The sequence below is a fragment of the Zosterops lateralis genome (genome assembly GCF_965231275.1).
Source record: "Zosterops lateralis genome assembly, chromosome: 19".
Classification (NCBI taxonomy): domain Eukaryota; kingdom Metazoa; phylum Chordata; class Aves; order Passeriformes; family Zosteropidae; genus Zosterops; species Zosterops lateralis.
In genome coordinates this window covers 2210817-2233799 of record NC_139779.1, presented here as the reverse complement: position 1 = coordinate 2233799, position 22983 = coordinate 2210817, and the positions used below count along the sequence as shown (strand labels likewise).

Genomic DNA, 22983 nt, shown 5'->3' with positions numbered 1-22983 from the left:
TTGCTGCTGCCAGAGCCACAGCCCTGCCAGGGAGAGCAGATCCCTTTTCCCCACCTCACCAGCAAATAATTTCACTGAGCATTGCTGAAAATACAATTCCAGACTTCTCCACCCTTGGATAATATCCTAACTTAGTCCTCCCTCTCTGAGAGGGGGATTTTTCAACAAGGGAAGTCAAACTGGGGAGCCTCTGCAGGTTCCCCCCACTGTGCTAAGAAAAGTTAATCACAGCCTCTTGATTAACTCTTCCTTTCAACTCTTTAATTGTCTGTCTGTGGCTTTTACCACCAGAGCCAGGCAAACGCTGACAGTCCCTTCACGGGCACGAGACAAATGTTGAACATGTTACATGAGAAAAGGTTAAGTGCAAACACAGCCAATAATCGGGGCTCTTTGGAGGCAGTGCCAGATCTGAATAAATCTGACAGCACCTCATTGCAAAGGGCAAGAATTTATTATTGTCCAGGTTAAACGCTCTGCTCTTATCCCTTCTGTGGCTGGAGCACAAGAAAGGCTCTTTGTGTGCTGAAACAAACATTAAAGTGCCAACATACACAGAATGTATAAGGTGTCTGGGGATTATTCTTCAGCAAAGAGTTTAACTTACTTTGGCTTCGGTCTCTCCCCTGTGAAGTGTGTACAAGTGATGGACGGCACTTTGTGATGATGACCAAGGATGTGTCAGGATTTGAAAAACATGGAAATCGTGGCCTAATGTGTCAGTGGTGACCAGCAACATCCCTAGGGGGAGAAAAAAAATAAAAAAGAAACACAAAAGCACAAGAGATTAATCGCTGCAAAAGAAGAGGCTTAAAGTGTCTATCTAAAAAACACTGAGTGTGGCTTACATTTGGGGTTTGGAAAGAGAAGAAAACACAGAAGATGACTGAATTGTAAGGGATTCACCTCATAAAAGTAAATCAGGACTTCAACTGAAATCGTATTCACAGTACTACTACTTAAGTATTAATATATTAAGATAGTATTACAACGCAAATCCATAAAAACATCTGAAAAATCTGAACATTCCAACTACATTTGAGAACTGTGTGACCAATATGAAGCATTGAAGTGATGAATGTTACGGCAAAACCCCAAAATGTTCTTCCCTGGGCAAGAGCCAGGCTAAAAAAGATTGATGTCTCCACAATAACAACTTTTGGCAGAAGAGATGATCAAAATCCAGCCAAAGCAGCCCATACCAAAACAATCCTGAAGAAGCATCTTCCTTATAAATGAAAGAACCTCTCTGATTTATTGGTGAAAAGCAGAGTTGAGAGCTTTCAAATGAAACACTAAATGAGGTACCAGGTTCACTGCAAACAGGTCACTGGTGGAGGTACTGAAATGATTCAATTAGATCACCAGAACCACAGTAAGTTACATTTACTTTTTTACTCCACAATGTCTCATCCCATAACCCTGTTTTAAACATCTACAAAGATAGCTGAAGTCAATTTGCCATAAATTTATACCAAAAAATAGGTATTTTTGTACATAAAAGGAAAATACAGCATCATGGCAGCACTTAGGATTACAGTTAAAAACTCCAGATTTATTTTTCTGTTATTAATGAAATTTAATACATTATCACCCAAAGTAACCCTCTGACATTTAGTTAACATCAAGTACAGTGATTTCAGCACTTTAATAATGACATTCTAAATAATTTTCAAGGCACCCACCTATTAAAGAAAAACTAGCAATTCCCACTCAGGTCTATTGCAACATTTCTCCACATAAAGCATAACTGAAATAAATTCCTATCTTATTTAACTGAAATAAATTACTATCTTATTTCTGCCATAAATGAGTGTCCATTGCTTCATTTATTTACTAGTGATACCAGGAATTTCCTCTGCTGCCCCAGATACCAACAGCACATATGTGAAATCTTACATGTTACCACTGATTTCCTACCTCATGACACTTGGAAAATTTTAGTATTTAACAGAAAATGGTGTGCCAAGCAGCAGAGTAAAAATGAAGTGTGATTAACTTCTCTATAGGACCACCATTTCATCACTAGATTGGCTGGCATAAACAAGAGCAAAACCAACTTCAGACATGTCAGAGGCACAGTCCTTGTGAGGCTGATTTCTTCCTCCCTGTGTCAACAGTGAAGGTTTTCTTTATATACAACAGAAATACAATTGATTCTTCTGTAGGAAGAGTGACTGGAGATCTGAGTAGCAGATCTAATGTCTGATAAAATTCACTGACCCAGGACCATTACAGTGGGAAAAGGATTGGTATCCTGAGTGTTTTCCCTCCTTGGCAATCCTGGAATCCAAGGGATTGGATCCTTTCAGAGGCCAAAGGCTTGGCCCAATGTCCTGAAACCCCACCCAGGGCAAGGCAGCACCCTCACCCTGTGTGGCACCACCAGGGCACACCTCAGCTCCTCCAAAACCTCTGCGAGAAGGATCCTGCGAAGGCAAACAAGCCAATCCCAAGGCTCTGAGGCCCACCAGCAGCAAGGTACAAAAATCCAAATTGCTCTGGGAGACAAAACTGCCTCCAAGCTTCCTCTGAGCTTGACCACCGAGGCTGGCAGGACCCGCGCCCGGCCAGGCCACCCACGCTGCACCCAGGCATTTCCTGCAGCTCTCACAAACGCCCCATCTCACATCTGAGCTCAGCAAGATTCCCTCCAGCAGACACACTTTTACTGTTCCCGGCTGTTCCTCCGGCCCCGAGTGTTAGAAATGAAAGGGAGTTTGTTATGGAGCTGAGAAATCCGGGAGAGCGCTGGGGTATTATGTTTGGGCGGTAAGGCATGTGAGCTGAGGTTGGTCTGGATGTTAATGTTGGCTTAACTGGCAATTTCCTTGATTTGTAGTGACTGTGTTGATAGGAAATACAGCTCAAGTTGCTCCGGTGCGAGGCAGCCAAGCCTTTCGTGTGGGATTATGCACACAATTTGCATTAATTCTGTTCTGCAACATCACAAACTACACTTCCCTTCTAGTGAAGTGTGCGGTCCTCAATAATATATAGCATTTCCAGCAGAGAAAGCTGGAAGCAAAGAGGGGTTTGTGTGCTGGAATTAGGCTGCTGCTGTTACTGGAGCGAGGATATTCCAAAAAATCTAATTCAATCCAGTAAGAATTTATCTTCTCTATTCCCATGTTTGTCTCTCCTCATGCATTACACAGCTTTATATAGACATGGAGGGTGCTTGGGTCCTTTTTGTGCTCTTATTCCTGATGGAAAGGACCTTTGGAGAAGCTGGAGGAGATGGAGCCATAAGACTTCTCTGAATACTGAACAGATGTTTTTTTCTTCCCCCAAGGCTTGAGGAGTTTTTCATAAATACAGACCCCAGGCTGAGTGCACCCAGAGATCCCAGCAGGGCGTTCTTCGTGTGGATCCCAGCACACAGCACAGCGCATAGAATATATGGTAAAAAAAAAACCCTAAATCCACCAAAAATCTGTCTGGAACTGGAGACAAAAGGCTGTGTAATGATCCTGAGCCAGTGAAAACACCGGGATCACCACCCTGTGCTGTCCATGGGTGTTCAGCTCAGCAGGATCTGGTTTCCAGCGCTGGCGAGAGCCGCAGGTGTCTGCGGGCAGCACGAGGAGGGTATCACCCCCCTGCTGCTCCCAGCCTCCTGCCCAACCCTGCAGCGCTTCTTCAGGCACAGCAGGGCTCACTTTGGGCACAAACACCAAATCCTGTGGCTCCAGAAACCCTGGTGGTCCCTGTTTGTTCCCTCGGTGACACCTCAGACCCTGAGAGCCACAGATGTGACATTCACTCGTCAACCTGCAGCTCTGAGCAGTTCCAGATGATGCTCCCAGCTCTTGGTTCCACGTCTGCTTTTGCCTTTGGGTTTCCTGGGTTTGGTTTGGGGTTTCTTTTCTCTGTTTTTGCTAACTTGAAGGAGTGCAGAAGTGAAAGATAATACATTTGTGGCTGGAAAGGAATTGATTTAAAAATAGAAAGATGGGTGGTATCTGATTTGGCAATTTATGTCTAATTTAAACTCCTGCTGCCTGCCCCATTTGGAATAAAGGCATCTATTAGATGAAAGCCCAGGGAAAACAGGCCCTTCATTTGTATCAGACACCCTTTTTCAGTAAGTTAAAGGAGGACTTTTCACAGCCACATTTGCATTTGAAGTACAAATATATTCTGGCAGGACTTGTATCAACACGGAGGTCCCAAGCACAACACCACAGATGGGAAAGAACTTGTATTTATAAAACAGCATTTTGAAATCTCTTCCTCGCTCCTGTTATTCAAACAATAAATCACCCATGTTTCAGAACACTGGGCTGGGGTTTGTGGTGGGATTTTCCAGCTCTCATTACTTCACACTGAAGAATCCCAGTTTTCCATTATCACGGCTCAGCCATTTCATTTCTCTCTCCATGTCCCTGCAGCATCCCAGCAGGAATTCCTAATCCCAGGGGAGAAAAATGAACTGGAATCCTGTTCCTACCTCACTTTCACTTTCAAGAGCAGGAAACTTCAGCTCAAGCTCCTTAAGAGGCCTTGTGACATTTTCCCAAAAAGTTGTTTAGACGGAAATACAGGTTAAAGCCCTGCTAAGTTCAGTCCAAATGTTTTCTCTGATGAGGGACTTTATGGGTGAATAATCAGAGATGAAAAGTGAATAATTCTTGAGGATTTCCTGCTTATTTTTCAAACTGGCATTAATCCCTGTTTAACAGATAACAGCTGAAATCCATTGGAAGTCTTGCATACACAGGACCCAGTGGAAATTTATGTGTAAACCAGACTTTATTTAGTATATATCTCATTGCAAAAATTCTGATTTTGCTTATCCACAGTACGAGGGTGCAGCCAGATTAAATTAATGACTGTTTTACTGTGTGGTTCTTTTAAATCCACAGAGATGATTAAAATCCAGTTTCAAAGGAACAGCTATCCTGGATGGGGGGGGAAAAAAAAATTTAGCAAAGCTTTGTTTTACCTGCCCTAATTTACAGCTTCCTACTTTTCCTGCATTCTGTTTGGGGGAAACAATCAGCTCCTTTCAGGACAGAAATAAAACCACGAGGAATATATGCATAAAAGGAAAAACTAGTACAGATGTAGACTGTGGGTTAAGAGCTATTTATGCAGTATCAGAAGACTAAACCAGACTCTGGCCTGGCCATAAACTAAGCCCACGCCCTAAATGAGGTGCCAAGCCACAAAAAGCATTTGCGTCAACTGGGAATACAAGGAAAAGAAGGACTTCTAATTATAGGGCCTGGAAGCGGAAGGCCCGGAGCGACTGGGAGCTGAGGCTGCGCCGTGTTTATCTCAGAGCTTCCTCCCCTCTGAGTGATGAGGCTTGGCCCCAGGGTGGGACTGGAGCTGCCCATGGGGACACAAAGTTCTCAGCTCCTGGCAGAACCCAGGGGGCAAATTAGAGAGCGCTGGGAAAGCTGGGCAGCCCCGCCACATCCTATTTATAACACCTCCCCTAATTGCAGAGCTGTTGATTGTGTGCATATAAATGAGGTCTGCAAGGCTTGGAGCTTCACCAAGTCTTCTGAGGGTTTTCCACCTCCCCAGAACTCTGCCAGCACTCCACACCTTCAAGCTGTGTTGCATTTCTTTGCAAAACACACATCAGCGTGGAGGGAATGTGGATCCATGGATAGACTGGATTTGGGAATGCAACACTCACATTTCCATGCCCAGCCATGGAAAGACCAGTCCAGTCACTGCACCAACTCACTGCTGGTCCAAAAAAATTATTAAAAAATCAACTTCTCACACTTCACTTTGGAAATCTGAACTTGGATGTCATCCATGCAATGTTGGTGCTGAGCTTTGGAGGTTCCCAAATTATAGGCTTAAAGGAAGCACAGTGACTTTGAGCTGCTCCTGGTTCACTCCACATGGATTTCTCCTGGTGTTCCCACCTTCCACAGGCTCACTGGGACAGGATTCCTGTTCCACTGCAGCTCCCTGAGATGAGTTCCAAAACTGGCTCTCAAAAAACCTTAACTAAACAATGAAATTCTGATTTTAGCAAAATTCGCCGCAAAATAAACGTTAAGGATGTAAAGATTTCATGTAAATATTTAAAAAAATCCCAAGAAGTCAAAAGAAAGAGAAGCAAAATGAAATATTATTTTGTGAATAAATAACTCCCTGTGACTCTTCTAACTCCTAGGATTCCTCCTTTTGGTGACATGGGACACAGGGACACAACATTTGTAACTGCAGCTCATCAAACTGCCTTAATTTCAACATTATTTGTCTTCCAAGGCAATAATTCAAGCTGAAAACCAGAAGAAAATGAACAGAAAAACTGAAGAATTATTCTGTCATTAAATAATTACAGCTTGTTTTACTCTCCAGGAGTAAATCAATGGGAAAAAAACTTGTGCAAAGATGTTCCAATTTCACCCTCTTTAACTATTAACTCAAGGCCACCGTCACATTTCAATATAGAACATTAAAATAATCAGAGCAATTTCAGGTCTGTTAAAGGTGCAGTCAGGCATCCCAAGGGGGACACAGTTTAATCTGTTTTACTGCTGGCCCAACATTAATTTTCTCGTTATTAATGGGTGGAAAATCTCTTTTGTAGCCAAGGAAGCGTAATTATTTTAAATTTTCAATGTCTTGCACTTCACAGCTCTCAGCTGCCAAGCTGGCAGGAGCAACACTTCTGGAAAGCAGATCATTTATTTACCACACTTAAAAGAAGAAAAAAAAAACCTCCAGATATTTATAAACCAGCACCATTTTCTAGCTGTTTATTAATTAAGAATCTTATGTGAAAACTTTCCTTTTAGACACTAAAATTGGAATTTACCTGCCCCATCCCATTGGTTTAAAAGCTGGTCCTACTCCCAAAGTGAGTGTGGATTTAGCTACAGCTATAAAAATGTTTTAATTATTGTCTTTTCAGTTTGTTTTAAGGCTTTTATTGAAAAATATTATTTCTTTAGAAGGGTGAGAAGCCAGGGTTGAGTCCTGCAGCTGGAAAACCCCTCTGTGCTGCACCTGAGTGTAGAGAAAAGCTTTTACTGGGAAAAGCTGTCCCAGGAGAAGACCACCAGGAAGCTTAGGTAACAAAATGTCCTTTTTTAGAGGCTCTAAGGCTACTTTACTGGCCTTAACAAATTGGCAACTGAAGCAGAAGCTCTACAAAAATCAAACAGAGGATGATTCTCATCTTTCCTGCCTGTCCCACAGGGTTTGTTGTACATATAGTCCTTGGCAGTGCAGCCTGATGGGGAAACGAGGCACAAACCTTCCAAAACCAGGAGTGAATGATTTAAACAACATTTGAATGGACATGAAAACTTCTACATTTTCACTTGCCTCCCACAGCAGACACAAGAGATGGAGGTGTTTGGGTGGATGCTCCTGGAAATCCCATCTGGAGCCATCAGGAGGCCACGTGCAGGTCAGGCTCTGCACTGACCATGGAACACCACAGGAATTGGGATCCCACCACAATCCCCTGCTCTGGTGGGATCAGAAGCTCAGCCCAGCTTCCAAAATTATTCATTATCACTCGTGGTTCCCATGGAAAAGTGGAACTCCAGAGGAAGAGCAGCAAAGTCTACAAGAAGATGTTCTGGTGTTCTCCAACACCAAACTCAACGCTCCAACACAAAGACTCCGGAATTATTGGTCACATCTAAAATTTAGGGCTGATTTCTCTACACTTTATTTCATCTATCAATTGTGACAATGACATCCCTACAGATTTTTATGTCCCATTTATTGCATCCTTGAGGCCTCATACCCAGAGGATCTGCCCCTTCCTCCCCTCTACAGGAGCAACGGGGAGAAACTTTATGGGATAAAAGAATAGACTGTGAAAAACTTCCCCAAGTGTAGACAACAATGGATTTAGCAACTCAGCTTCAGCACAAATAAAACATCTGTAATTTGCTTTTAAGTGTGGTGAAGTAAAGACAATTGACTGAAATAAAGCTGCAGCCCAGCAGATTTAAAAATTACTCTCTCAAAAGCACAAATAACAGTTCCTGTGGTGTGGAGAGATGTGGATCATTTACACACAAGTTGGTTTTAATTATCACACTTTATAAAGGCCTTTGTACCTCTGATCTGTCCAAATGAAGGGAGGATTCTGCTCTTTTTTAACACAATAAAAATGTATAAAGGGATCCTCCCAAAACTCAGACCTGAGCACCTGTGCTGAGACATGATGGAATTCAGGGGTTTATCAGCCCCAGAAAGTAAAATTTTCAGTGAATCAGAGCAGTGCTCCCTGTTTGCCCCCCCAGCACAGCTCTGCAGTCTGTGCTCTGGTGCAGACACTGCCTGAAATGAGGAGTAAAAGTGGGATTTCAGAGCGAGCAGCCAAGGACAGAATCAAAAGGCACCTCTTGTTTTGTTCTCTGTAATGAGCTCAGCCTGATTGCCAAGAGACCACTGGAGAATGGGCTGGGATGATGTTACAGCCCTGGCTTCAAACAAAATCCTGCCTTGATGTTAAATAAAGAGCTCAGAATCCTGGGCTAAGTGCTGCTCTCACTGGAGGCAGCTGAGGGAAGAGTTCTCTGCTGGTTTGTCCCCATCCCTCCTGCACAAAAAAAAAAAAAGTGTTTGCACTTTGCATCTGCAAGCAGCCAAAAATAACACCACTTAAACAAGTGTTTTGCCATTAGACACCATTAGCTCCAAGTGTCACCCTTTAAATTATTGTCAGCCTGAGCAAACCAAAGAATTTGGTAATAATAGAAGTATCCAGCAATTTGCAAAAATATCCTTCCTTTTGAAAAAAATAACAAGTTAATTTGGTTTTGCATCAACATTATGCTGCCCTTTAAATTTACACAATCCTAGAAACTCTCTTAAGGAGGCATTTAATTAATATCTATATACCATTCTAATTTAAGCAGCTGTATTTATCTCACTTATTTGTTTTATTTAATTAGCATTGCTCCAGTTTAGGTATCATCCTTTTTCCAGAGCACAAAGCAAAACGAGTGTTCTGGAATTGAGGATTCTCAGTTCACTGCACAGAGCTCCACAAAAAAATTCCCTCCCCAGAAAAATCCAGGCAGACGAGAATGAAGCTTTTCTGTCACAAACTCCCAGTGAACTGCACTGCACTGTTAAAGAGTTCTGACACAACAGATGGGGTGTCAGAATGACACCAACTGGTCAGCAAAAGTGAAAACATAAATGACAGACATTTAGTTTTATTCTCTGAAATGTGACTTCACCCTCCTGATCTTTGTGGCATTTGGTGCGTTTTAGAAATTGTTAATTTAGACAGTGGAAGCTGCTGATTCCCTGATCATTTCCCTGAGTGCTGCTGCAATCAGACAGATTATTTACCTACAGATAATGAAATGTTAATTGTCAGATTAATAAGATCAATTAATCCACAAGGTTTGTAGCTGTCCCTGCTGCCCACAGGGATTTTTCATTTATAAAGAGGAAGGAGAGAAATTGGTACTTTTGAGGAGTTTCTTACAAGTCTTTTCAGATTTTAGTTGATCTCACTCAGAAGAGAAGGCAAGATCACAAACTCTTCATTAGCAAACAAATAATAAATTAATTTAAAAACCAGTGAAACCATTTTATTTCTGTATTTCTGGAGGACTATAATTCAATCCATCCTGAGGATCACAGCACCTGGCTGGCAGGATCCCAACAGACAGGAATTCCTCAGCAATGGAAGAGGGACTGAATCTCCTCCCTCCTATCAGAGTAAAAGAGTTGCTAAAGTTTGAAATTTCCAGAGAAGACAAATTAAACATCCAACACTCCACAGAGCAGGTCACTTGCAGTGTGCCAGAAATCCTTCCAAAGCCATGGGACACATTCCCATGGGATTTTACTGCCTTTACATCTATCCCAAGAAGCAGAAAAATCTCTTACCACTGGGGTTAAAGGCCATGCAGCAAATGGGCTTCTCATGAGCAGGGAAATGGGCCACGATGCCATCGCTGTCCGAGTCCTCGCTCACCAGGACCTGGGGAACAGAGCACAGCCCAGGATTAGCACAGAAAACCAAATTCTCCACAGGGAAATCCCCAATTTCCTGACACAGGGATGGGTTTGTGAGGTGTCACAGTCACAGAGTCACTACATGGCAGCTGAACATCAAAAATCCTCAGGAATTCTCTCAGACACAGAGACATGAGACCCGCTCTAATAATCCCTAAGGATTATCCACTTCATGCCTGGATTTCCTATTTATTTATCCTATCCAAGTTAGGGAAAACAGAAAAATATTCCTGTTTTGCTCCATGAATTATTGCTGACTGCACAGGAGCTCATTGCACCGTGCTGTGCAGGAAGCTCCATTTGAGGTTTCCAATAACAAAATCACTTCCTAGAAAGAAAAGGGAATATTTAACCCTTCCATAAATCAGTATTTTGATCCCACGTAGATAAGGCAAATAAGTGGAAGATCAGATCAAAGTGGGTTTGCTTTCTAGGTGGGAATAGTACAGTTTCCATCCTGCTGTCAGTGGTGCTGGAATTGAGATTTCCAAAGGAATGCCAAGGGCTGGGAATGTGGATGGGAGCAGATGCAATGTGGAATTCACATTTAACATGAATTTTCTCCAACTTGAAGCTGCCTCAACTCAATATGAGGTAACACAACTAAAAAGGTTGTTATCAAAAAATCAGGTCCTCGTGAAACACCTTCTTGTGAACAAAAAGGGAATTAAAATACAGGAGGAGAGTTTTCACAACACAGGGAAATTCAGTGGGAAAGGGAAATACCTGCACTGAGATTTGTGTTGTGCAGCAGCTTTTGGGGGAAAGGGACAACGGATGAGATTTGGGGTTTTAAACAAAAGCAAATCTGAAGCTGATAAAACTCCTGGGCCAGTCAAACTAAAACTGAGTGTGAGGACACACAAAGGGACAAAATATCTAAGTTTAATTGCAAGAAAAGCAAAGATATTCCTAAACTGATAGAAAAGAACCAGAAGATGTGTGGACAAAACCATGCAAGAGCTGTAGGAGTATTTTATCCCTTGATTACATCACCCTAAAAGCTGAATTAAGTACAACAAAAAGGAAGATCTGTCAGAAAAAGACTTGAAAAATCAGGATTTTGTGGTGAGCAAAACCCATCTCCCTACTGAGACAGCACAAAACCACCCTGAATAATTTGTCTGCCTCTTCCAAAATAATCTGCAAGGTTTTTAATACTTCCTATCCCAAACAGATACCACAATAATTGGAAGATATTCTTCCACTTAGAAAAAAAAAAAAAAAAAGAGGAATCTTCTCCTGGAATTTGGAGCAGCCTGGGATGGGGCTGGCACTGGCACAGCACAATTATGGCTTTGCTCTCCCTCGTCAGCATTTCCTGCTCCTTCCACAACCACGAAACCAGAAGCTCTGGAGATCTTCTGAAAGGTTTTCAAAGGAGGTTCAGCTCTCCCTCAGCCTGAGAAACTCAGGCACTCTCAGCTTGAATTATCACAGCTTCCACTCCCAGGCATTGGGCTCAGCCTCAACACTTTCCTCTGTAAAAAGAGAAATATTTGCTCTAATATAAAGAGAAATGATAATCACAAACTAACACCATAAAGCAGCTTTGCAAAGAATTTTTTTGCAGGTCTAGCCTGTTAAATAATAATATTCAATCAAAAATGTGCAGGTATCACAGGATTTAAGTCATTGCTAGAAACAATTCTATTGGATATCTCATGTGCAGCCTCAACACTTCGCTCTAATATAAAGAGAAATGATAATCACAAACTAACACCATAAAGCAGCTTTATAAAGATTTTTTTTTGCAGGTCTGACCTGTTAAATATTTCTGTGATACCTATAAAAATGTGTAGGTATCACAGGATTTGTCATTGCTAGAAATAATTACATAGGATATCTCATGTGCAGCCTCAACATTTTGCTCTAATTAAAGAGAAATTATAATCACAAACTAACACCATAAACCAGCTTTACAAAGAATTTTTTTTTTGCAGGTCTAGCTGCAAAAAAGCAGAGTTGGGAGTTTTTCCTGGAAATCCGAACAGAGGGACAATTTCTCTAATAAAACAAGTCAGGGAGCTCGAGGGAAGCAGCTCATTCTCCTGCCCAGAGTGTGCAGAGCCCACAGGAATCCTGAGGCTGCAATTCTCCCCCTCCCAAACAGGCTTCCTTCTCCAAGGTAGTGGCCTCTAACCACTCTGCTAAAAATCCTTCCTAAAAATCTCTCATTGAGAAAAGTTCAGAGATCTCAGCACTGCCCTGGTGATCACATTGAGCTCCAGCAGGATCCTCCTTGCAGAGCTGCCAAAATGAGACTTTTCTACCAAGATTCCTCCTGAAAAAGTTGCTCCTGGTGCCCAAAAAACATTTTATCAACACCTGCAACAGGATTTTCCCCAAATCTGCCCAGCCAAAGAGCCCGTGGCTGGATGTGCTGAGCCAAAGCAACTCCCAAAGTTACAGCAGAACTCTGAAGTTCATCAAAGATTCATCAAATATTTTTCTCTCACCCTGAAAGAAGAGACAAAGCACTGAGGGCATTTATTACCAGCCAACAGTGTTTGCTTGCAGGGCAGGAGATAACTGCAGCCAAAGCTTTTTTCTCTATGCCATATTTTCCTTCCTCCGTGGTATTTTCAGTGCTGCAGAGCAGAAGCCACTCGTAATTATGACTTTAATTATTTTAATCTTTAAAGGCAAATTACACCACTTATCCCAGTGGAGACATGTTTTTAAATAAAACATGAAAGTAACACAAATAAAAATGGGCCCAAATCTAATCAAGCAGGTCCTACTCTTAATACAATTAAGGGAAGAGTAATCCCATCATCATAAAAACAAATAGGTTTGGCAATAATTATAAATATGAATATTGTATAACGAATATTTGCCGTACAATTGAGATCCCCGGTGATTTAAAGAGCTGGAGTTTGATTCACAAAGAGCCTCCCCCAAGTTACAGCCAAGGTCAAACTTCAGTGGAAAGGGGCTAAAAGTGATAGATCTGTGGCATTAACTACTGCACTCCTTTTAATAGAATCCAGCAGAAACTCAAACCAGCCCCGTGCTCAGCCTGAACCATTTATCTGAGACAAAAATGTCTTCTTGACAAAAACCAGATCTCCTTTAATAAAAGTGAGGCAGACAGTATTATGCTCTGAGGGAATCCTGTTGCTCTTTTTATATTTCTGTATAAAAAGAATTCTTCTGTAATACACGGAGATATAAAAAGTGAAGAAAATTGAGGCCAAATCTCTTGAGCATCGAGACATCGGATCAGACTTTGCCAAAGCTGCTCCTAAAATAAAATCCCTGGTGTTAATGACCAGTGGAATTATGTCTGTAGTTAAAGTTTTATTATTGAATATGCTTCGCTCTTTGAGCTTCTTTTTGCTTCAGACCAAAATTTCACAACAATCCCTGCTCCTGATAAGCATCTTGATTTGGTTCAATTGCTATCAACTCCTCACCAAATGAAAATGAACTTTGGGGAACTGTGGCTGCTTTTTTTTCTCCCCAAAAATTCCTCTTTAATGCAATAAAAACTTAATAGAGAACAGGAAAAAAAAAAAAAAAAGTCCTGATCACATTTTAAAGCATAAATAGATCAACATGTTATCTTATTTTGCTGAGCTGTTTTTGAAAATATTCCCTTTGATAATCCTGAGTTGAGGATGAGCTGCAGGGTGAGATTTCATCCATCAATCACAGAATACACCCCAGAATTGAGTTTTGAATTTTGAATTTTGAACTGGCCACATCTTTCTCCGTCAACCAACTGTTAGATGTTGAACAGATTTACATTCTGCCCCAAAACTGGTGACTTTTGGAGCAAGGTCATTATTGCAGCCTGCACGTGGGTGGCCCAGTGGATGAATTAATTAAGAATACAGAAACAAAGGTCGAAAGAAAATAATTTTTCTTTCAAACCCAAGCCAATAAAGTCTTACACATTTAATTCCAATTACTGAAAAAGAGGACATCTGTACAGCTTTAGGTTTATCCATTTCAGCTAATTAAGGGATTCAAATAAATAGTCCTTCCATCTAACTGAAAAGTTTGCTAACACTTCATTAGAAGGAAGTTTAAACAAGCACACAACCTTGTTAACATATTTTGGTTTACCACAAAGTTACTTGGGCATCTCGATAATTATTTTTATTCCTTTTACAAATATCTCCTGACAGCCAATGTCAATAATTCTGCATTCCTCTGCATTTATTTAATTACCTCATAATTCAAATTTTCTTAAAGTAGCACCAATTCTGAAAGTAGGAGCTATCACATAAACAACTGCTGGGGATGAGAGTTTGCTACAATATCTACATTCATAAAGTTTATTAAAAATATTTTTCCCTGCAGATTTAATCCTGCAGGATGACATTAGGAGAGTTTTTTTGGTCTTTAACTGTGGATTTTGCATTTCACCCTCTGCCATGGCACAGCACAGGGCAGAGAGAGAGAGACACATCGAGCTCCATTTCACATCCTTCATATTTAATGCCTTTGAAATGGGAGAAATTATAAAAAAATTAGTGAAAAATATAGTTAGTCCTCTTGGTTTGTGTCCAAAACATGTCCCTTCATCATCCTCCTGGCACAGAAATTGTTTTATTTGTACACATGCACAGAGCAGCTCAGTCCATCTTTAGAATCTGTGCTGTGCTTGAAATAACTGAAAAAGGACATTAATTTGCAAAACTTTAGACACATTTATTTAAAAAGAAAAATGCTTCTCCACTCAAAAAAAAAAAAAAAAAGCTTATTTCTCCTCCAAAATTATGTATTTCCCTGCCTTAGATTTATTGTTGTCTTCCATTTTCCTTCCCTTTTTAAAACAGATTTTTTTTTACTGTATCTTATCTTCCAGGCCTATTTTATGACTTGAAAAATGTTATATTTCACTGCAACACCCAAATTCTTAGTCAAGCTGTGCAGGTGACAGAAAATCTTTATTGACCTGAAGGATGTGAGGTATTTATTTTCTATTAGGAAGGAAAATATGATGATGAAGAAAATAATTCCTCCTTGTTTCTGAAATTCCTCTCAGTGGTGACAAGGCTGAAACTCAGGGGAGCACACACCAATTCCCTGCTGAATGGGATTTAAGGCTTCATTTCAAGGATTCCAAGTGGTAATTTTAAGATTTGAGGATTCCAAGTGTTCATTTAGCCCAGAAAATATTTGGTTGGAATTTTTAATTCAGGGTTTAATTAATTCAATCTCAGTGCATGGAGGTTGAGCCATGAACATCCCAAACCAGGCAGCTCATCCCAGCAGGAAGGGATTTGTTGATTCCACTCAAAACTCTCATTTTCTGAATTTCCTGAATTTTCAGGAACCCTGAAAAGTAGGGAGATAAAACAAGGAAAAATCCTTTCACTGAGAGTGGCTCAGCCCCACAGGAAAGTGGATTCACCATCTCTGGGAGGATTCAAACAACGAGCAAATGTGGAATTTGGTTCCATGGCAATGACAGGACTCAGTCAAAGAGTCTTGGACTTGATGATCTTCCAGGTCTTTTTCTGATTCTATAAATCTGAAATTTACTGATTTTGTAAATCTGTGATTCCATAAACCAGTAATTTTAAAAAAACCCACTGAAAACAGACAGTGACCCTAAACCAGCTGGACTTGGCATCACCAAACTCCAGCCAAGGTGAGGATGGAGCTCACACACCAAACTGATTTTCCATAGGAGAGTGAAATAATTTTGGAAATTCCTGGTATGAGGAATTTTTGGGATCATGTTTGGGATCAGCTCCTCAAGCTGCAGAGTCAGCCAGGATGAGCTCAGAGAGATTCTCACCTCCTTGAGAGGTCAAAGGTGCTAAAATTTCCCTGAATTCTGCCACAAACTCAGCCAGGGATACGCAGTCAGCACAAACAAGTGCCATCCACCCTGTGGATGTGGTTATTCCCAGTGTGGAATAACCATGCACAAATTGCATTTGTTTATTTTCAATCAGCTTGCTTTTTATGCCACATGGATGTTTCAGTATGAAAAAAAATTGTTTTAAGAAAAATCTCTTGCACTGTGAAAATCTAACAGCACCAAAAAAAAAAAAAAAAAAAAAGGTTGTTTTCTTTTTTTTCCTGGAAATAAATATAGTTCTGAAAGCAAATTGCAGCACTGGAAATAAATTATATAATTTATATAAATTATATAATTTATCAGCATTTAAAAAACTTCAGATTCATATTTTTATACACGAATGCAATACACACAATGAGGATATCCAACTTCCTAGAGGTTCAGGACAAAACTTATTTTTTTAGAGCTGATGGTTTATTTATGTTAGAGCAGCAAGGTTTGGACAAGACAAACGTTATCATTTTTACAGCTCCTCTCCTGTAGTGCCCTTTAGGCTTTCAGAGCTCCTTACTATTGTTGGGGTCAGAGGACAAGTTCATAAAACCTTTAAATCATCTGTAACAAGCTTTAAAAAACCAAGATCTCTCCTGGTTTTCCCTCTAGGCCTGTGCAGAAGAATCAAAGCACAGACAGAGACCAGCAGAAATAATGACCACATTAAACAGCTTCATCAGAAATTTATGAAGTCAAATTTGTCTTTTTTTTTTCCTTTCCTTGTTGTATATGAAGAGCCAAAAGATTACTTTTTTTTTTCTTTTTTTTCCCCAATAGTCAACAGAATTATTTTAAGATCTGACTCCAAGATCTTAATTTTTTTTTCCCCGTTATCTTCTTTCTTTTATTTCAGTTGTGGAAGAAAATGTCTGTACTGTTTTATGAATAATCTCCTTTCAATACAACATTACTTGGCTAAATACTTCCAAAATTAATTCTCAGGGAACAACCATAACAAAATTTTTCTTAGATTTTTTTTTTTTTTAAGTAAAAGGTTTTATTTTCCTGTCAAGAAAAATATAAAATAACTTGGCTAAATATTTGACTTCTGATGTGTCCTTTAGTACCTCATAACTTACCTGCAATGAGCATCATAAAGATAAGGGAAAACACAAAAAAAATTAAAGTTTTTTTTTGCTTTAAAGTCAATAAATGTGACCATGAGAGGGAAAAAAAATCTCACAGACTAGTTACAGAATAATGAAGTGTGTGGGAGTTCTGCATAAACACTGAACCCAAGACCAGACACTTTAAAATTAAATAAGTGGTAGAAACAAACAAAAAAAAAGACATGGATATCTTCTCTGTCATAAAGACAGGAAAATTTAAAACTTGTCTGATAATGGTGTGGAGTTTGTAACAAATGATTCTGCCTGATGCACTGCACTGTGTATTATTAGATACAGTAAATTATTATTATTATTATTATAAAGAGTACAAATGCCTCACAAAACAGCATCATGCTCGACTTCATTTGGGATTTATATAAAATTATAACTTTTACACTTCAGACAAACTTCTCTCATCATTTTTTTTTAGCCTGGAATTCAACAATTCCCTCTATTCCTAAAGCACCTCATATTCCAGCCACATCCTAAATTAATAAACATCATCAGACTCCATCTCCACTTGGACTGATCAGCATCAATCAACGTCAATTAGGAACAAGTGTTGGGCAGACAGAATGTGACACTTCACACTTGATCTTGTCAAAGTGCCACATAAATATGCTGCAAGGACAACATAAATATATATATATATATTTTTTTTTTTTTTTTTTTTTGGCTGCATTTCAGTCCCAAAGATTTCACCCCAAAGAGAATTTTTATCCCAGCTCCGCAAGGCTGTAAAACTCGCGCCCCAGCAAAAATCTGATTTATTTTTGGATAAAAAAACCCCCCATTTTTCTGGGATTTCTGTGTTTGTGTGCACAGTGGTACCTGTCCCTCTGCCACCGTGTCGGTGTCGATGATGGTGACAATGCCAGGCACCAGGGGACTCCGGCGGAGGTTGCTGTGAGCCAGGATTTCCTCCTCTGTGGCTCCTGATGGCAAAGTCCCCGTGAGTTGTGTCACCACCTTCCCCACCATGGTCAGCCCAGTCTTGATTGTCTGCAAAAAACAAAAAACAAAAAAAAAAAATAAAAAAAAAAAAAATAAAATCATTTAAATGATGTTTAGGTTGTTTTTTTTTTTTTTTTTCAGGAGTGATGTATCAGCTGCAAAAGAAACAGCTTGAAAAGATTTTAGCGAATGGAAGAATTCACCTTTATTTTGGAAGTCAATTATGGCAAAGCGTTATTGAAAAAAGATGTGTTTTAATGTTGAAATAATTTAATGTTTTTGTGGTTTAAGTGTTTCAGTGTTGGGGTTTTTTTTAAAAAAACTTTGATTTTACTTACTGCCACAGCATGGATTGTCAGAAGGAGCAAGGATGAGACCATGATGGGTATTGCTCACACAAAAATACAAACAGCTCCTAAAGCTGACAGAGTTCTGTCCTCTGCACAGTGCAAGAGACCAAGAATTTGGCCTTTGCTACATCTGACACACTTAATTTTTTACTCAATAATTAAGCATTAAAACTGAATATGAGACTGAAGTCCAGGAAAATTTAAAATGCCACCCTCGAGGTCCTGGAACTCCCAGGACAAGGAATGGGACTTTCCAGGCTCTGCATCTTTCCCAGACATGGCTTTGAAAACACATTCACTGCACCAGCTTTTAGCAGCTAAAGATGCTGAAGATTATTTTTATTTTGCTTTATTTTTATTTGGAGAAAGAGGCAGAGCAGACACAGTAAGAGAGATGCAGATTGAAAGAAAAACAAGCTCAACTACAACTTTAAATATTTTCTCCTTGAACCAAGGACTGTGCCTTATTTGCCTGTAAAGAATTGAGCAGATTTATTATGCAATATAAATAAGAAATAGCAAAAGAGATCAGAATGGAATGACACTGTAACAAGCCAATTCTTAACTAAAAAGACAAGCTAAGCTGCCTGCTAAATTGAAAAGGAAAAAAAAAAAAAAAAAAAAAAAATCCAGATCCCAGGCTGAAACCAAGAAGCGGCCACAAATCAATTGCAACTGCTTTGTTTAGTGCTAAAATCTCAAACTGCAGTGATTAGAAAACACATTAGTGTTCATCAATTAGCAGCCAAACGTTTGTTTTAATAATTGATGGGAAATGACTTCCACAGAGTCTGTTAGTGTGCTGTCAGGAAAGGCTCTGAAGGGCCAACAGCAGCAGGCGCCACACGGTATCGATGGCCATGGCCAGCCAGGAAGGCTGATTAACCTCTGAGATGCCTCTGCTGATGGACTCACCCCATTAATGCTAATGGAGATACTTCCACTTAAAATCGAGCACAGCAATGGCTTTTGGGGGTTTAAAGTCTTTTAGTAATATCCTGCCATTTGTTTCTTGTTATTTCTTTTTTTATACGCGGCTACGGCGAGAGGAGAATAAAACGGGGTTTTTAACGGTGGCGGATTCGGGAGGCTGGGAGAGGTAACATAAAGCAGATATTGATGGCTGAGGGATAAAGCTAAAATAGCCCCAGTGCCATCACAGGGATGCATTTTCCAGCCCTGCTGGCAAAAAGCGACAAGGCAGACTTTTGGCCAATGGGTAAAATCCTAGAGAATGATTCGTTCTCAGTTGGTAAAGCAGGGAGGAGAAAGCAGTAAGTGCTACGGGGTAAAACACCTGTGTATTTATCAATACCTGTAAATATTTAATATTTAAAAATACCTGTATTTATTAATACCTGTAAAAAACTGTAACTGACCTGTTCTAGAAAACACCTTTAATATTTACAATGAGAGCAGTGGGATGACAAAGAGAGGAGGAGAAAGCAGTAAATGCTACGGGGTAAAACACCTGTGTATTTATCAATACCTGTAAATGTTTAAATATTTAATATTTTAAAATACCTGTATTTATTAATACCTGTAAAAAACTGTAACTGACCTGTTCTAGAAAACACCTTTAATATTTATAATGAGAGCAGTGGGATGACAAAGAGAGGAGGAGAAAGCAGTAAATGCTACATGGTAAAACACCTGTATATTTATTAATACCTGAAAATATTTAATATTTAAAAATACCTGTATTTATTAATACCTGTAAAAAACTGTAGCTGACCTGTTCTAGAAAACACCTTTAATATTTACAATGAGAGCAGTGGGATGACAAAGAGAGGAGGAGAAAGGAGTAAATGCTACGTGGTAAAACACCTGTGTATTTATTAATACCTGTACATATTTAAATATTTAATATTTAAAAATACCTGTAAAAAACTGTAACTGACCTGTTCTAGAAAACACCTTTAATATTTACAATGAGAGCAGTGGGATGACAAAGAGAGGAGGTGAAAGCAGTAAGTGCTACGGGGTAAAACACCTGTGTATTTATTAATACCTGTAAATACTTAAATATTTAACATTTAAAAATACCCGTATTTATTAATACCTGTAAAAAACTGTAGCTGACCTGTTCTAGAAAACACCTTTAATATTTATAATGAGAGCAGTGGGATGACAAAGAGAGGAGGAGAAAGCAGTAAATGCTACGGGGTAAAACACCTGTGTATTTATCAATACCTGTAAATATTTAAATATTTAATATTTAAAAATACCTGTAAAAAACTGTAACTGACCTGTTCTAGAAAGTACCTTTAATATTTACAATGAGAGCAGTGGGATGACAAAGAGAGGAGGAGAAAGCAGTAAATGCTACATGGTAAAACACCTGTGTATTTAAAAACACCTTTAATATTTACAATGAGAGCAGCAGGATGACAAAGCACCGAAGAGAAATTTTCCAACTCTCCAGAAGGAAATGGCTCTGTGTGGGTCTGCAGCAGGGAGAGGTGTGCAGAGATGTGGCCAAGGCCATTAGCTCAGAAATATCAGTGCAGAACCATTACAGCACTTACTGCCCTGTGCTGTTGTGTATATTTGCAAAAACTTTGGGGGTAATCTTTAACCTTTCCCATGCCATATCAGCTGTCCCCTCCATCCATTAGGGATAATGACCTTGCTCTCACATAAGCTGTTAGTCCTCATTAAGGAGTTATCAGGTAACAAGAGAAAACAGATGCAGCCTTGGCTAAAATCACTTTACCAGTAGAGGATTAAAAGATATGGAGAAGGAATCGAGCAAAGGAGTTATGAGGTGAGAAGGAGTTGGTTTATAATTTGATGTGAGACATGTGGCAGAGGGAATAGATTTTAAATGAAATGGGTTGAAGTTTGCACTGTCCCAGTTCCTTTGTCACTGATGGGAACCCACCAGTGAAGTCTGCTGAGAAATAAAATTAAAATACTTGGTCCAGCTCCTTTTGTAACCAGTGATCCACAGTGTGCAGAAACACACATTATTTATAAGTTCATGTGTACCCTTTTCTACTTCAAAATATGACTGTTCACATTCATTTGAATACAAAGAAATACAAATATTTAATTAAAATAGATGCATGCCCTCATACCTCATTTAATTGAAAATCCAGTGCAACTTTAATTAGATGGAAAGAATTAAAATGCACCATTCAGTGCCTGTTAGGATGTTTTGTTCCAACAAAGGCCCTGCATCCTTTTAGTGACAACACAATCTATTCTTCTTGTTTCTCAGAATAAATACATTTTGTATTACCTATTTGACTGCAAATGAAAAAAAAAAAATTATAGAAAGCAGAAAGATGTATCAAAAAAATCTGCCTTAGGTGTCAACACAGTGAGGTTGAGCCTCACATTCAGTTTGAACAAAGGGATAATAGGGTTTATCTAAAAGAAATTCCATGTCCATGTTACTCTGTTTGTTCAACTGGACTGGAAAGAATCTTTATCCTATGGAAGGGACTTTCCTGTCTACATGCACTGAGTGCATTCCTCAACACCTCTAAGGAATGATACTTTCATTTTTCCAAACACATCCATTTTAATCTTTGCTCAGCATTAATCCAAATGTGAGTCTTGACACATTTTCTGCTTCCTGAAATTTTCTGCTTGGTCAAATGACAGAAGCTACCAGAGCTTTTAGAAAATGAACACTCAGAAAGGCACCAACACAATCACAACTTTGACTTTGGTGTTTTTGGTTAATAGGGACTTTCCCAAACAACTCCCAAGTTATTTGATTAAGGAGAAAATTTATTTGCTGCACCAAGAGCAAGGACAAACCCCTGGCCCCCACCAGGACATGGATCAGCAAAGGGGAAAACCATGACAGAAAATATTCTGTGCTGCCACCAAGACCTTCTAGAGAGGATCTGAAAGGCAATTCTCCTTTCCTTCTCTTTCATATGAAGGTTCTTTCACTTCATGGGGAAATTGGGAGCCAAGAAGAGGAAAGGCTGTAACCCAAGGTAACCTGGCAAAACAAGAACTTGAATGGAACCACTTCTGAACCAAAAAGCAGCAGTGCAGGGAAAAGGAAAGGACATCCACATCCCAAAAAGCTGCTCCTGTGCTGATCAAAGCAAAGGAATGACAAACCCCTGCAGCTGATGGGACACAACAGCAGCAGAGGTTCATAAATGAAGAATTAAATAAGGAAAGAGTGAAGCTGATGGTGAGGCACTGAGATGAACAAAGAGCAACAGATATTTGGAGCATCTATTTGGCAGCAGGAAAGTCAACCCTGCAGTTATCAGAGATGAAAACCTGCTAGACAACAAGCCAAGGCTCAATGAAATCACTAATAAATTAAACATTGCAGATTCACTGCGGCGCACTCGTGGATAACAAATTAATACACTAAGGCTGAGACACTCCTCAAGAGCCAAATCATGCAAATATTTAAAACTATATTAGTATTAATCTTGTCTATTACAGTAACATCCAACAGGCAGGAGCATGAGCAATGTGCTGTGCAAATACAGAGCAGCACAGAGCCCTGGGGATTATCCCTTTTCCTAACTCTCCCTGGGAGTTTATCTCCCTACAGAGGCTAACAATCTTTTCTTTCCTATTATTATAAACACATTTTATCTTCAGTATCTGCTCACACGATGCAATAGCACGACTTCAGTGTGATAAATTCAGCTTAACAGCAGAATTTCTGGATTATGATCCCTGCCTAGTGCTGCTCAGCAGGGAAGGTCATCAGCCACAGGGATCTGTTTGGAGGATTTTGCCACATCTGATCCAAACTCTGGCTGATCACACTAAGCCAGTCGTTTTTTTT

General features: G+C 39.7%; 1 protein-coding gene across 1 annotated transcript in view; it reads right to left on the bottom strand.

Annotated features, from left to right (window-relative positions):
• BCAS3 (BCAS3 microtubule associated cell migration factor) overlaps positions 1-22983 on the bottom strand; it is a 302849-nt gene that overhangs the window by 226706 nt on the left and 53160 nt on the right. Inside the window, exons 12-14 of the mRNA XM_083875300.1 lie at positions 17734-17904; positions 9847-9940; positions 608-741 (exon numbers count right to left, since the gene is read on the bottom strand). Coding sequence (XP_083731426.1) covers positions 608-741; positions 9847-9940; positions 17734-17904 — 399 coding nt within the window. The remainder of the gene's footprint in view (positions 1-607; positions 742-9846; positions 9941-17733; positions 17905-22983) is intronic.